At 39.1% G+C, this 16,087-nt stretch overlaps 1 protein-coding gene across 1 annotated transcript in view; it reads left to right on the top strand.

Moving 5' to 3' along the window:
* The first annotated feature begins 5,101 nt into the window (after positions 1-5,101).
* The window catches only part of LOC148830723 (nectin-3-like protein), a 79,571-nt gene continuing 68,585 nt past the window's right edge, over positions 5,102-16,087 (top strand). Inside the window, exon 1 of the mRNA XM_088920882.1 lies at positions 5,102-5,215. Within this exon, the coding sequence (XP_088777008.1) occupies positions 5,122-5,215 (94 nt within the window). The 5' untranslated portion in view covers positions 5,102-5,121. The remainder of the gene's footprint in view (positions 5,216-16,087) is intronic.

Here is a 16,087-nt window from a genome sequence, read left to right as displayed (position 1 = left end):
AGGTCATGAGTTTGATTCTAGGTCAGGGTGCCTTTTGTGTGGAGTTCGGAGATTCTCCCCATATGTGGTTTCATCAATCCTGACAAATACACACTGATCAGCTACTGGGTGAGCTCAGAGTAGGACTGAGGCCATTTTGTCATTGTTCCTCCCTCCCTAGGGTAGCTCTGAAATGATTCTGATTCCACCATAGGTAAGATAAGGTTCAGAGGAAGAAGAATTATTTTCATTTTAATTTAGTCTCTGAATTCCCAATTTGAGCAAATCAGAATATTAAGCCCTTTGAGACTATTGCTTTTAAAGGCGCTACAGTTTATACATCTATGAAGATTCTTGGCTGTTGCAGTTTGTGTCTTGTCACAGTACGTTAGTGAGGAATCCAGCACCAGGTCGTGAATACTGTGCACATCTGCTACACCCTCCACATCATTTTACTTCACTTGTTTCCCACTTCAGTGAAACCCAGATGACTGGTTCATAGTTTTTGCTCATCCTCCCTGTAAATTGCAGCCATGTTTTCTGCCTGATGGCACTTGTTAAAACTCATTTTGTGTTAACATGCCCATTCATTGAGAGAAAAGGGCCAAATGTGCTGCTTATCAAAAATGTGGTCCTGTTTATACAGTAAGGCCAAATTAGAAAGCAGCTTGAAAATGCTGTTTTATATTTGTTTTTGTGATTGAATATTTAGATAAATCAGCCTCACAAAAAAGGAAGCTTTGAATAAAACAAAATGACTCTCAGAGCACTTGCTAACAACTATATAAGAGGAAAGGATTTCTTCATTTAAAGGAGGGATAATTAAGGGGCTTTCCTTGTCATTCAGATTGTAGCATCGAGTGAAGATCTTGTTGATAGTAACCTCCAATGCAAAGATACTATGAGGTGCCTTGCTCAGTTGTTGCACACTTGGATTAAATCATTTAATACCTAAATGTTCCAATTAAATTCCAAAAGCACTATTGACAAACACTGCTCATTGCACAGATTGGCTTGTGTGGATTAGCTTGTTTTGTGGGAGGAAGGCTGTGGATTAGCTAAAGAAAAGAATTAACGCTGATATTCAGTTAGAAATTAGCATCAGCAAACCCGTACAAGTACCAGCAACTCCCTTTGAGAAAAATTAAACTGATGAAAAGTGTCCTAAAAATCTTTGCTGCACAGCAGAAAATGTATTGTGTATTTATTAATAATGTGTTGCGTATTTTATTATTTATTATGAGCCACAAATAAAAAAAATAGAAACAGAGTATTCACAGATTTATTTTAAATTCTGATTAAATATATGAAATACTAGTTATTTGTTTTATTATGACACTAAAAAAAACATAACTAATAATTTTACCACTTAAAAACAATGTGATATTTATTTAAAAAATCATCTTGGATTTGAATAATACAAATATTAGCACAAAGCACTTTCACAACAACCTCAAACATAATCAGTTTACCTGTTGCTCAACACATACAATTAAATACTCTTACTGTATGTGTTAGTACTGTAGGTAGCTAGGTAACTAATTACTCAGCGGTTTGTGTGAGTTTTCTAAGGTTCAGCACTTGTATTCTATAAAGTCTTGTATAGAATTAAGAGAAGGGTTTAACATATGTGCAGTTAAATCTCAGTGATTTGTCCAAAGTGTAGTTAACTGATACCCATAACAATTTATTAAAAATCTTCTTAAATTATTTTTTATACATGTAATGTTATTTTTTTCATCTGTGTGCATTTTTAGTCCTAAAATATATAGAAAATGACAAGTAGGTATAAGATTTCACTTGTCCTGGACAGTTTTCAATGGTGATTAAAAGTCTTTCTTTATGACTGATTTTGCTTTACCAAAACAACATTGCTTTTACAATGGAGCTGCACCTACAGTACTTCTCTATTCTGTAATCACTCTGAAGACAGGAGTTTGGGGATTACATTCTTTCCTTATAAACTGTCACAAGATATATGCAGGAGGAGATGGATGCTGTCTTTGTATGTTACTTTAGCTGCTTTTGTTGTTGTTGCTGTTTCCATGGTATTTTTTGTTGTATTCATATTAGTGTACACAGAGAAACAGAGGGAAACACAACAGTCTTAGACAACAGCTTGTTTAAACTCTTCCTTGCCTGTTTATCCATGTAACACATTCCTTTTGTCTGGCTTTTTTCCTTACTGTGGCTATTTTATTTATTTACTGAGATGGCAGCAGTGGCCATTATGGTTCTCCTCTCCTTCTCTGTGACACTGCAAAGGTCCCAGAAAGAAGAGGCAGGGTCCAGACTCCTTTAACACACAGAGGGACAGTGTGGAACCGTGGGTAACCCCGGCGATCTCTTTCAGCAATGTGAGCCAGGGGAGGCAATACAGCCATCCTGCTGGCCTTTTGTAACAGATTGGCAGTAAAACCCTTAAGGCATCAATAACTTCAAGGACGTATTTACTTTGAAAATTTGCTGGACAATTGGCCTCACCCCTTTTAAACATTTTCACCATGAGTAGGTGGGGGGGTCAGCCAAGCCTGTTCTTCATTGTCACATGGATGGCAAGAAAAATCCTATTTGAGGATACATTAACTTGCACAGCACTTGTAGGAGATCACTTGCAGCTTATATCTACCAATTCAGACCAGTTGATTCATTGCTTATGCAGAATCCTGGGTATTCATTTGACCAGGAAGACAAGGAAGCAAAGCACTATGATATTAAAACCTAGCATGAATACAGTATGCACCTATTATTTGTTTTCATATGCTTCACCATCTTTAGAACTGCACACACAATTTGGAGAAAAACACATTTTGTCCTTTAAGTCTTAGTTCTTTTTGTCGGGACTGAGGATAATAATTGTATGTTTAGGGGACTAAAGCCCTGATGTCATTAAATCTTGAAGCCATCTGCCAGCCCCAGATTTCAAATCCAGTGGTCTGTTAACCTTCTTCTTCTACCCAATAGAAACCTGCTGACAAGGGCTTAGCTTTTGATCAGAGACTGCTGAATGGACCCAGGTTTTCAGTTCATCTAGGATTGTATGGAGGACGGGCTAGAGGAAATCAAAGACATTCAATAGTAAGACCCAGCCCAGAGCAATTTTGTCCGTTACAATTTTTTTCCATCTAACTGCTTTATCCAAGAGGGTGTCCCATCAAGGGTGTATCCTGCCTTGCACCTGGATAGACTCTGGCTCCCCCTGTGACCCTGAATTGGATTAAACTGTTAGATAATGAATGTATGGATGCTGAAATTCAGTGCGCATTAAGATTATTTAGCAGTATTTGGAATATCAAAATATCATTCTATATCTATGTTCACATGTTCTGTGCACCCCAGAGTGGTTGCATTTTGAATATCTTCCTTTATTCTAATTTTGATTCTTTAACATTCTAATGTTGAAGCACAATACATACAGTAATCCTAAAGGGTCATCAGGTTGGATCCTATTCCACTTTCTGTAGCTTCGAGTGGGGTGGTAATATTTTACTCTCCCCTGGATAGGAGATTAAAATGACCTCATAACACACCAATACACTACACTACCATGTAATTTTATGCCTTTCTTTTGGCTACATAATTTTCTGCTTTTAACATGAAGCTTGGCAGTCTTCATAAAATAAAGAGAAATAATTACTTCCACTCCAAAAGGTTACACTGGGTAAAGAAGGATTAAGTTAAAAGAGAATAAGGAATAATGGACTTCTGTTTGCACAGACTCCAGTGGCATACTAACTCTTGGCCTTCCCACAGACCAGAACTGTCTGATGGACCTCTGAAAGGTGGGCACACTGAAGGAGAAACACTAAAACATGTACCCCAGAGGAAAGCTTCTGGAGGTACTTGGGTGGGAGGGGCAGTTCAGGCAGCTGTTTCACCAAGATGTGCTGCTTGTTAATAATAAATGATGAAGAGCCTGCAGAACACAAATTAAACAGCCCAGGATATTTGTGAGCACCAGCCTCCTGGACACGTTTACTGACAACTGCTGTTTTAGTAAGCAAAGATGACAGCTGGTGTATTACTCCTTGGTCAAAAAAAATCCTTTGCTATGAAAAGAATACAGCTCCGGTGTAACGCCAGAGAAGTTACCATGAAATTCTGGGACTTCCCTTCCTGCACAGTCTATACTCCAAACCAGCTGCCCTGAGCATTTACAACTAGGCTTAGAGCAGGGCTGTAGCTGGCTTTGTCTGCCTGCTTTTGATTTTAGATGTCTTTGACAGGTCCCATTGTTACAAAACCCATTCCTCAGTGTTGATTTTCACCCCAGCAGGCACCAGTTCCCTGAAGGTACAGTAGGAGTAGTTTGGCTGCAATGCCTCTCAGGCTGACTTCAGTACCATGATCAATTCTGTTCATGACTTTAAGCATTGACCTGTCTTAGACATACATTATTTTAGAATCATCCAGCCCATACACCTGAAAACACAAATTGTGCTTTATATTTGAACAATTATATATGCAACACCATGTTTTAGAACACTCTCAGTACTTAGTTTATTAACATGTTGAGATAGATGTTGAGAGTAAGGAAATTAAAGACTTTTGAGATGTTTTTTTAATTAAACGTGGGGTGTGGTCCTATTTCTGTTCCAACAGCATGGAAGAGGCTTCGAAGTTGTGCTCATTTTCGAGACAAGGACTGTTTGAATAAAAACACTTCGTGCGCTCTTCCCTGTTCCGCTTTTTGTACAAGAGTTTTCTCAACTGCTAAGTAATGCTATTACTTAAAATAAATCAGTCAACGACGCTTTCACTTTCCCTCAATTGTCATTGAAGCAGCAATAAATCAGATATCACGCACCGGGTGCACGCCCGTTATTCAGATTTTTTCTTTTTCCTGATCTCCAGAAGGAGCAGTTCAAGAGCCTGCACGATTGGATGTAAGCAAACCAAACTAGGACACAAAGTAAATCGTCTATATATACACTTTCCCATAGAGATGTATATTTCAAATAAAGTAACGTAAATGCAAATGCCTATGAAAGTATGTAGTGCGGGATGATGAGTCTGCTTGTTTAATAAACGCTTTCTGTAGCCCGAGTGTCCTCCCCTGCTCTAGTAGTGGTGCAGTCCAGGGACTCTCTCCTTATGGAGCGGCTGCGAGGCTCCAGAGTTCGGGAGAGTTAGTTGGGAATCATGGCGGGTAGAATGTCATTTCATTGCCACAGGACTACTCTGGGTTTCCCGGGAACGAATGCGATATTTTTGTTTATTATTTGCATCCTAACGGGTAAGTTTTGAAGCTCATGTGAGGTACGTAAATTTGGAAGGACCATGTTATGTAGTGCTGGGAAAATAACTTTGACCAGCTCTGACTTGTGACAGCGAGGATCTGATGTGTAGCGGTTTCACTGAGGATGTCATACAAACCAGAAAAGTTGTTTTTTAAAGTTGCTGTAGCTTCAGCGTTTAATGCATGTATATGGTACATACCCTGTATAACCCTTGGATTTAACGGCTTTGAAGGCACGTTTAAAACTGCAGCTGAATTAAGTTCACGTTTTCGTAGACTTTACTGTAACGCAGCTGTTTCAGAAAATGAAATGCTGCGAGGGAAGACCGAATTGGAACGCACTTTTTGTTTTGGTGATGGTGGAGGAACTTTACTTCCATTTCATTTTAAACAAAAAGCCGAGAGACCATCGCAATTTCGGTGGTGTTTCGCCTGCAGGTAGCGCAGGGTTTCTCTCATCAGCATTGCATGTAGCGGCTTTACGGTGAAGCGTGTGCGCCCCAGGACTCGCCGTTATGGAAATAGTGCCCCATAGTGTCTGGCCACTGAAATGGAGCTCGGCGTGCAGTTGTGTTTTGAAGTGATTGATTGCAGCGGCCCGGTATTATCTGCGGCGGGTTCACTCGAGTGTGCAGGAATAGTAGCGCTGGTGGGGTGACCTGTGGCTGCCATGGAAACCGCAGTCGCCCTGAAAGAGCAACAAGGAGGCGCGCAGCCGGCGAGGTCCGGACATCAAAGCCCAGACCGTAAAGCGCTGGTGCGATCAGCGCCGAAAACCCGAGAGAAGTTTCGTGTTTTCAGAAGTTGTAAAGCGTAAGCACGCCAAGGACAACAAAAACACGAACACTGGATTTTGGAATGAGGCTGCAACATAAAGTACTGTATATCCCCAAACAAAGTGACTTTTTTTTATCGCACTACAGTGATTGCAGTGGAAACAGACTTTGGTTTAAATGTGCTGATTTGTGGATTAGGAGAGTCTACGGTTGTTCTTGCATGTTGGGGGAAGGCGTGTGTCCCGTCGGCAGCTAATTGATTCCGATTATCCATTAAATGCTTTTCAATTATGGTGTTTTACGGTTTAAGTTAGATTACTGTGTGTTCGGGTGCGGCTGTTGTGAACAGCTGGTGTATAACGCTAACCCTGTAATTTACCCCACGAACCCTTTCTAAGTGACATTTGATAGTATTTAAAGGTCTTGGCATTATAACAGCCGTCGGTATTGAAACGTTACTATGAGCGTTTCCTTTACAATTATCTTTTAAATTGAGCTCTTCTGCCTCTTCTGACTTTGATATGGTTGTGGGGCAAAAACGCAGTGTTTAAATGTAATCATAATAGTGCTTCTGATTTATACTGCACGGAAGACTGTTTTACGTTGCATACAAACCAAACTGCAGTGTATTGAGTTTGTCACAGTACGCTGTACTTCGGAACAGTACTATTCAGCCTGGAACGATTCCTAAATGTAGGGCCTTCAGTTTTGAAATGTTGTTTAACAAGTCTGTTTATTAAACGCAATTATTGAATTTTAAATGCGATATGGAACTTTTTTTTTTACTCTGTGGCCTTTATTCAGAGTTTAAGAAATACTGCCGTGTGAACAAAAGGACAGGGCAGGTGGCCGTTTGCACAGGACACCTGTTGCCGTGTGTCCGATCGGCGTCTCATGAAAGAGCTTGTTGAGACAGTTGCTGCTGGAACACGGCGGTGTTCCTCGGGTTTCTCGGGAAAAAATGTGCGGCATCTTGCTTTATGTTTGACCTATCCAAGCCAGTGACTGGACCATTTACCCTGCATCACCCTGTCCAATTTTGTGCCCTATTTCTGCGGAGTAATAGATGATTTGTACTGGAATAGGTTAGCAAATCGTCGTACTCGGTTTTAATCCTCATACTGTATATCGCTAATAGCAAGAGTAATAACCTAATTTTAGTTTTTTTCCCCAGCTTTGTTTACTTAATAGGGTCTTTATCATACTGTTCACCTCATTTTAGATCTCTATTTTGAATGCAGAAAGTGAGTATGTTATAAGTGAAATAATTAAAGATGAAAGACAAAGGATTTAAATTTAGAAGAGCTACTTAAATGATTTTGTATTGTCCTTTCAACCTGTCAGCCAAGCTTTTTTTACAGCATATTTTCTCACAGTAGTTACAGTTTCAGAATATAACTTTGGTAAACTGCACCCAATCATCACAAAGTAATTTGACTTTCTGCACTCCTGTAAGTGTATATGACCGCCTGTGCTATAAATAACCAGACTCTCTGCTACATATGATGTTATCCCCTCACATAATGTTGTTTTAGGGGATCATTTTACCCACAGGTACATCCAAGTCAAAGGCATAGTCATTAGCTTGCCTCTGTGATTGACAGGAACAGAAGTGAAATGTTGAGTTTGATCACTTTACAATCAAGTATTTTTTTCTGTTCTTTGTTTTAATGAGAGACCTATGCTCTGTCATTGAGTTCCTGCGTTGTACCACTAATACATTTTCTCAAATTAGTGCTGATGTGTTTTTCCATACAGGTGTTTATGGCATTAAATTAGATTAATGGGCATAGGGTTGCTCAAGATGAACACTCAGTGTACTGGGCACTATGCATTGCTTTCTTCTGTCAGTATCAAAGTGTGATACGGACATTTGAAAGTGCACAGCATGAATTCTGTGCTGTATTTCCTTGTGTGTGGCTTTGGGGGTGCCTCTGCTTGAATACAGTATGTCCTGCAGTTTGAGAGGTCCGGTACCCTCCTTACAGTACTCGCAGCCCGGTGGATGATACCCAAGTGAAAGCCAATATCTCCAGATTCCTCGGCTGCATTTTTCCTTCCTTGCTAATTCACAAATGTATCTCCATTCAAGCCTCCACCCCTGAGTGCTGTAAATGAGCCCTGTTCTGTGCTGCCTTGTTTATTAATGGGCTGACATTGACTGGGGAATTTAAATCGACAGATATCAAATATCTTTAAAAACAAAAACCTGCATTGTCTCTAGTCATTTGTTTTACCTCAGAGGTGCTTGTTTTGACTAATGTTGAGAGATGGACTGAAAATAATCATGATAGTCCATGCTTCTTTCTCAGGTGGATGGTTAGGCAGGATTAGATGCTAATAAGCCACATTTAGTGGTCTGTTAGGAGTTTTCTTAGATGGAGAGTATACAACATGATTGGGTAACATAATGAAGTTGTTTTTTTTCGTACATTACTGGGTTAAAACATTGTAATGTGTATTGTATGTAAATGACTGTGTACAGTTAGTTTTTTTCATTTTTGACTGTTCCACAAGATTAGGATATTTAGAAAGTTGGAGAGAAGGAGCTCAGTAAAGGTCTTTATACAAATAAAAATAATTGAATTTTTAAGCCTTAAGTTAATGTTCTGTAATGAAACCTAGAAAAAAGTCATATTAAAGGGTGGCTTTCCCTTGAAAACCAAAAAAAAAAACATGGAGCCAATGTGCCAGATTGTCTGTGATTGGGCAGGTCACAGGATCTCCACTGTAGAATTATCTGTGCCATGAAGGTTAAGGAGTTATTTCGCATTTGTATTGCCTGTTGAAATTTTGATGTTGGAAGACATGCTGTGCAACCTTTTCAGAAGTCAAATGAACGGCAGAAGAACTGTGAGCTGCATCTGAAAATTCTGAATGTAGTTTGTGCGGCATAAGGCATTCAAAGGCACTATTCCATTGCAGTGGCCATAAAGGACCAGCCCTGTACATTGTTATAGCTACGGATCAGGAAAAGCATAACGTGATCAGCGTGACTGTCCTGTCTCTGGTAGACCTCTGAAACAGGATTTTGAAACAAAACCATTTTGTGTCCATCAAAGGGATTTAATCATAATACAGAATGCTACTTTAATCTTCTTATTTCTGTTCTTTTTATGTGTGCAAGCGGACCACATAATCCATTCCTGATTTCAAAGCCACACCTATTCAGCTAGCCTTTCTCAGGAACCTCATGTGTGCTCAGATCAGCCTGTGTGTGGGCAGTGCGAGTCCAGAGCCTTTGTTTTGCACAGGCTTTACTTTTAAGTCATGTGTTAAACTAACTTAATTCCCTCTGGTAGAAAATGACTGGTTCTGTGGTTTACATTTCTTTACAGTAAGGATCTGTTTTTATGCTTGGTAAAAAATTAAAATATCTGAAAGAAGTATCTCAAACAGACTGGCAGATTTTTTTAATGCTTGATGGTCTTATAAGGGGGTTGCTTTATGGTGCTGGTTTAGGCCATTCAGAAATAGATTCAGGCAAAGTAAGTCAAATCAAACATCTTAATTACAGGTAGTCATAGTCTCTGACAGCATTGAAACAAAAACAAAGGTTATCTCATTTATCAAATACGATGAGGTAAGCTTTCTTTCTGTTGGAGTCTTGGCTCTGCATTTAAGCTTGTTATCCTTCACTTAAATCATTGTCTAGTAATGACAAAAATTTAAACCAGTCATTTTGAAAATTGAGTGAATAAAGCTACATTTTTGGAAGCTGATTTTCTAAAATCCTTAAAACACTTTGATAAGGGACTTGTATTAAGAATCTGTTTTATATCCAGTCTGACTGAATGAAAGACTGAATGGCTTTTCTGCTTTGTCATATTTGAATTTCTGTAGTATTTCCAAACACCACTGTCTTCAGCTGAAGCAAGACTTTCTCGATATTCTTTGTACAGTATGTTGTAAACCCCAAGACATCGGTACACATGCTGTTATGTTCCTGGTTCAAGGCACAGTTTGTAGTTGTCTATATTTTTACAGTCCTGAAGCTCGCATGTTAATGTAAAGTGCACAACGGAAAGAATCCTCTGCAGACTAGGGAATACTTCGTGTGTAACTGTGCTCGTAGTTAAGTGGTGCTGTAGCTCTGAAATGGACTGCACTGGTGTGTTTGAACCACATTGAGGGGATACATGCATTTGGGGAAACTGCAATGTTGGCTTTATTTGTTTTTAAAAAAAACAAATTAAGCATCTTTCCTTATTCATGCCCTGTGTTGATGTTTTTTTACTGTAACTGATGATAGCTGAAGAGCTACATTGTCCTACACATTTACTGCACATTGGTGGTGGTGGAGGAGAGTCGCCATTACCTGTAAAGTGCTTTGAGTGGAGTGTCCAGAAAGTGTAAACAATTTATTATTATTACTGTATTGGTGTTTATTTTGTATCTGGTTATATGCTTACTCGTCATGATTACATAGTGCACTTTCAGGAGACGCCACATTAGTGTTTCACAAACATCCCACAGACTACAGAGATGTCTTCAGCTTTAACTAAAATATGCCATGAGTGGCTACATTTGACTTTTTTACTACATTTGTAGTAAAATAAATATATTTCACTGAAGATATTTTGAAGACAATACTGTAGTTTTCAACATTGCAGTACCTGTTTTGTTATCACTTATTGATGATTGTTAATCTTTAACATTACCAAAAAACTTTGATGCTTATCAGCTTTTCTATAACAATGCAAATTTTACTTGCATGAAGATATTAATAAATGTATTTTCAGCAGATCGAATGAATGAAAACATCTCACTTGATTCACAATAAGCCCTTTTATACTTTTATTTTTTTATTATTTATATAATAATCTTAACCTTGGAGACATAAAAAACTGTCACTGTAGGCTGAACAATTGGAGGGGTTAGGCAGCTGTGATTGACAAGATCAGAAGCATTAATAGGGATCCAGAAAGACAAATGGAGCCGTCTTAACCTGACCTTTGCCAGAGCTGCTGCCTAAACCACACTGTGGAGGGACACGCGCAGGACTGAAAAGCAAACACAGCTGAACAGTCACACTTTGAAGGGTGAGTGACAAGCTGACGGAGTTTGGGGAGTCTGTAGGAATGTTCATTTGTCTTCTAAGTATGTAGAGCACAGCACGGGGCAAGTCAACTCTATAAGTAATGAGATTCCACCAATAACATTGCTGTTCATAACCTGCTGAAGAAGGACCCATAAGAGACTATATTTATTGCCTGGGACAGAAAGACGCAAGGACCTGGGCTGTTAAGGATTTTATTTAACTTAAATGCGTAACTCGTAACTAAAAAAAAGTTTACAAGAATGGTCAGGAGCAACTTAAAAACCCTGTAATTAAATGGCTGAGTTGTGGGTTTAGTGCTTGAAACTTGATGGCAGTCTGATTAAAAATATAAAGGAGTGCCTTTAATTACAGAGTAATAATACAAAGTAAAAGGAAAAACAGAATAGAATAAATTTGGTTGCTCATTAAGTTGAGTTTCCAATAGAGTCTATTTTCAACTTTATGTACTTTTTAGTAGTAAAGTTTAGGAAGTGAAGATCAAAATGTATTTTTGATTTTTGCCTTTATACTACAAATTAAATTGCTGAGCCGGAATTTTATTTTGGGCATTGCAGAAGGTATTCCATATTGAATCTGTGAAATACAGTGATTTCATATGATAAGGTCTAGATTACGCAGGGTCTGAAATAAGCAGAAGAACCTTAATGTCTTCATACAAATGATTACAGACGTATCTGCACTGAGTAATGACAGCAGGCATTTCAAGATTTAAAATCCAAACCATCCATCCATCCATCCATCCATCCACCCGGCCATTTTCTGACCAGTTCATCCAGTCCTCATCCAGTGTAGGGCTGAAGGAGAGCCGGAGCCTCTCCTGGAAAGCAGCGGGTGCAAGGCAGGGCAGGGATACAATGACAGACACACAGACATCCCACACTGACACTTGGGGCCAGTTTTCCCAGAGGCCAATTAACTACCAGCATGTTTTTGGACTGTGGGTGAAAACTGGAGCACCCGGAGGAAACCCATGTAAACATGGGGATAACATGCAGGTACTGTAGCACACCAGGTCTAGAACTGGATCCAGGGACACAGTGCCATGAGGTGAATACTGTGCCACCTGCAGCCCTTCATATCGGTGCAGGTTAAACATTTTATTTCCTAGGCCAGAGATTTTCACTTAAATCTCTAACGGAGAGTTCAGTAGGAATAGAACCGACTTTTTCTCAGTTTCGGTTGCAAACCACATTTACCATTATTAAAAATCAGCATTCTCTGCTGATCAGCTTGGAAGCTGTCATGATTGTTTTTTTTTTCTGTATGATGGGGAATTAGATTTGGAATAGCCTTACATTAATTGTACATTATATGTACATCCGGTTTATAATGAAAATGGCAGGGAGGTCTGGAAAAACATACTCATTTATAGTACTGCAGTACTTCTCCGACATTGTCGACTTTTGAAGATCTTGCTTCGGGCACTTACTGAACATGGGGATCAGCTGTGGGTACAATCTTCAATAGGCTAATGTGCTCTTTTGACGGAGCCCATCAGGAAATGACTGTGCTGCTGGGGAACTATAAAATGCAAGCTGTTGCCTGTTGTTGCTGTTGTTTAAGCTTCTCCTGGCAGATTTGTAAACAACAAGAGTTTCACCCCTGTCCATTAGCAAATATACTGGTGTGACCTCTGGCTTTGCCAATTGGCGTAGATGGAATGTGTGTGTTGTTAATACAGCCATCACAAAGATTAAAACCTTGCTGTGGCAGGACCTTCATGTCTCCCTTGCCTTTGTTTGCAGACCTCAAATGCCTGCCAGAAAGTAGTGATTAATTGCAAATGTTTTCTCTTTCTCCTCTGTCTTGCCTTTATTTTTTCATCTTTTTTTTTTTTGCACCATTCAAGGAAGAGAGAAATATTGGCATGTGCCTTACGCTAAAAACTGGGCAATCTCTCTGTTTTTTTCCCATTTTTATTTCCTGGAAGTAAAAGGAACCCAGCCCTGTCGGTGAGCTGATCAGTATTGAAGATAGCTTGTCTCGGCCTGTGTTCACTGAATCAGTCAGCAGGAACCCGATTTTTGTTAGCAACTGCCTTATTACAGACATCAAGGCTGTGAGGAAGTGTGGTGGTAACAGCAGTTGCTGTCTCCGTGCGTTAGGACACAAGGCTGTTCTTTAGCCCATTTGCCATTGTCTGTCTTGTCTGAAGTGTGGTGTGGAGCACGACAGAAATGAGGGCATCTGTCTTTCACTTAGGGAGCAGCTCAGTCACTTTATCAGTGCCCCTGCTAGGAATCGAACATCATTCTTATTCAAAACATATCTTGTTTTTGTGTCTTTTGGGATTACCAATTTATTTTTTAATTGTTCCTTTTTTTTGGCCACTGAACTAAGCAATCTTATTTTTTCTTGTTCATTATTGAACAAATGACACTTGGTTTCTCTTCAGTTTACAAATGATAAACAAGTGATGTACATTTTTATTCTGTGTTCTATGTCAGGGGAAGTTTCAGGTTTCAAATAAAGTTTTTATTAATATTTCAGCATGACATTTTCCTATAAAACTTTCAATTCAAATTGATTTTTACACTATATCATCATGTATATGACCATGAACTTTATCACCACCATTGGATAACTGTATTCCAAGTCCTATTTCAATAAGCCACAAAAGATGAAAAGATGTACATTGTACCCATTAAGGAATTTATTGGGTCATTTTAAAAAAAAACTTACAGTAGTCCCTGCGAAAGGTCCAGTTTTTTCACCAGTGGGTATGTCATATGAATATGGATTTGTTAGACAGACTTGCCATGGTGAAATGGTTCTGCTTGTAATAGTTAAGAAGCCGCACTTCTGTTACTGAAATTCTAGTACCTAAATAACACAGCCTACCATTCATCACCATCAAACACACAGATTATAATTTTTGGCATCCACTGATGAGCCTTGGTTGCTGTGTCTTTGTTTTGGTTATTGTCATGCTGCATGAAGCATCGCCCAAGAAGTTGCATTTTCTTCTACTGTACGTACATGGACATGTTTCTGTAAATTTCAGAATTCATTCTGCTGCCAATGCTGGTTACGTCGTCAATAAAGATGAGTGGGCCAGCTCCAGAGACAGTCGTGCGACAATCGCACCTGATTACGCTGCCCCTAACGTGGACTTCCTCAATGACAAGTACAAATTATTCCTGACTAATTTAAAAAAAAAAGCTTTGAGGTACACAAGTCATCCAGCTCCAGTTGTGTTTAGCATGTAATATACACCTTATGGAAAAATTTGTAATTTTGTACTGTTAAAAATAGACTTAAGTGTAGGCATGGTCATAGTAAGTGAAGGGTTATTTCTGCAGATTACAAAGCTAAATATCTCAGCTATGTGAGAAAGCATTTTCTGAATAGCTCACGGAATGTGAATTGCCATTTGACTCAGTAACTTATCACTTGCTATTTGGATACAGACCCTCAACAGAAAAGAAACTTAAACCAGTTCAGAGAGTTTTTTGGCCAAAAAAATATAGTTTATAGTGAGGTGCTGCAATACATATAGTTTTGCTGCATTAAATGGAAAGCATATTTGTTATTTAAATATTCTCTTAGCACACCCCTAATGGATGAATAAACTGTAGATTGGATGCTTTTTACCTTTCCTGTGTATTGCCTTCCTTTTAGCAGAAATATTGTGACTGTTACTTTCTTGGGCTATTGCTTACTAAACTGCTTTATTTTAACAAACCTGATCTTTAACTTTCAGGCGCGAGGGAAAAACTCCCTGGAAATGTAGTTGACTTCATACCAGGACATCAAAGTTTCCGTTTCATCCATTGGTTATGACTCAATATCCACTTCGCTGTGCCAAGACTCAGCAGAGAGGAGTCCTCTCCCTGAAACCTCATCCTTTTGCAAAGTTAAAGCTGTTTTCTTGATTCGTGAGTCATTAAGAGCAAGTGGCAGTCTGAGCACTTCCAGAGACTTTCCCCCAGCTTTGAATCTATAATATCTGTATTTGCATAATGAAGTGTATGATTTACTTTTTATTGGTATTTTTTACTCCTAACAATGCAAATAAATTAATCAGCTGAAAGCTTAGCTCTTGGTGTAATTAAGTGAGTGTGAAAGAGAGCAAAGGCAAACAAATGTGGGATGATTACTGGAAAATATTGATTGATGATATGAAATTAGTCTGGGCAGAACTGATAAAATGTACATCATTTACCGGCTGTGGATTTTTGACGGAAGAAGAGTAGCCGAAGCGAACCTGCCTGATTTGTTATTCTAGGTATTCAACTTTGAATAACTCCATATTGTTACCTGAACATCTTAGAAAATAGGAGATGCTTACTAAGAGGTAGCAGTCTTAATTTGAGTTTCCCCATGTATGGGACAGGGGTGAGGAAATTCAAAGGAAGCTGGAAGTGCCATTCTGCAAGTGTGACAAGCCTTTCAAATTATATTTCAAGCTTGCAGCAGACAAGTTTTACTTTCACTTGAAAAGGTGCAACGAAAATTGGTCTACAGAATTCTCAGTACACTTATTTTTCTTGCAGTTTTTTGCCTTTGCTTGAAGAATAACATTCTGTGATAAGCTGACTCGACAAAAGGAAGAAGGAACTGAAATTAGCTATATTAACTTGTAACTAAATGACTTTATTAAAACCCCTAACTGGGATTTTGGATTGCACAGTGATCATTAACCAGAAATAATTGGTCTTTGTGTGATTAATGTTAAGCAGTTAAGCAGTTCTGAGCATGGAACAGTACTGAGATTTACTAGTGTTTTCATGCATGAGTAGCAACTCAGGGGAGCCAAATGTGTGGGTGTGATCACTCATGGTCTTGAATATGGAAAGACTAGAGAAAAGTAGGCTAGTTAGCATTGCTGCCTCACAGCACTGGGGACCTGGGTTCAATTTCTGGTCCTGGGGTGCTATCTGTGTGGAGTTTGTGTGGGTTTCCTCTGAGTTATGTGCTTTCATCACACAGTCCAAAGACATACCGGTAGGTTAATTGGCTAGGAAAACTTGGTCCGGTGTGTGTGTGTGTGTGTGTGTGTGTGTGTGTGTGTGTGTGTGTGTGTGTGTG

This window comes from Atractosteus spatula, chromosome 7, assembly GCF_055471065.1.
Source record: "Atractosteus spatula isolate fAtrSpa1 chromosome 7, fAtrSpa1.hap1, whole genome shotgun sequence".
Taxonomy (NCBI): domain Eukaryota; kingdom Metazoa; phylum Chordata; class Actinopteri; order Semionotiformes; family Lepisosteidae; genus Atractosteus; species Atractosteus spatula.
The sequence above is the reverse complement of the archived record's forward strand: the minus strand, read 5'-3'. Positions and strand labels throughout refer to the sequence as shown.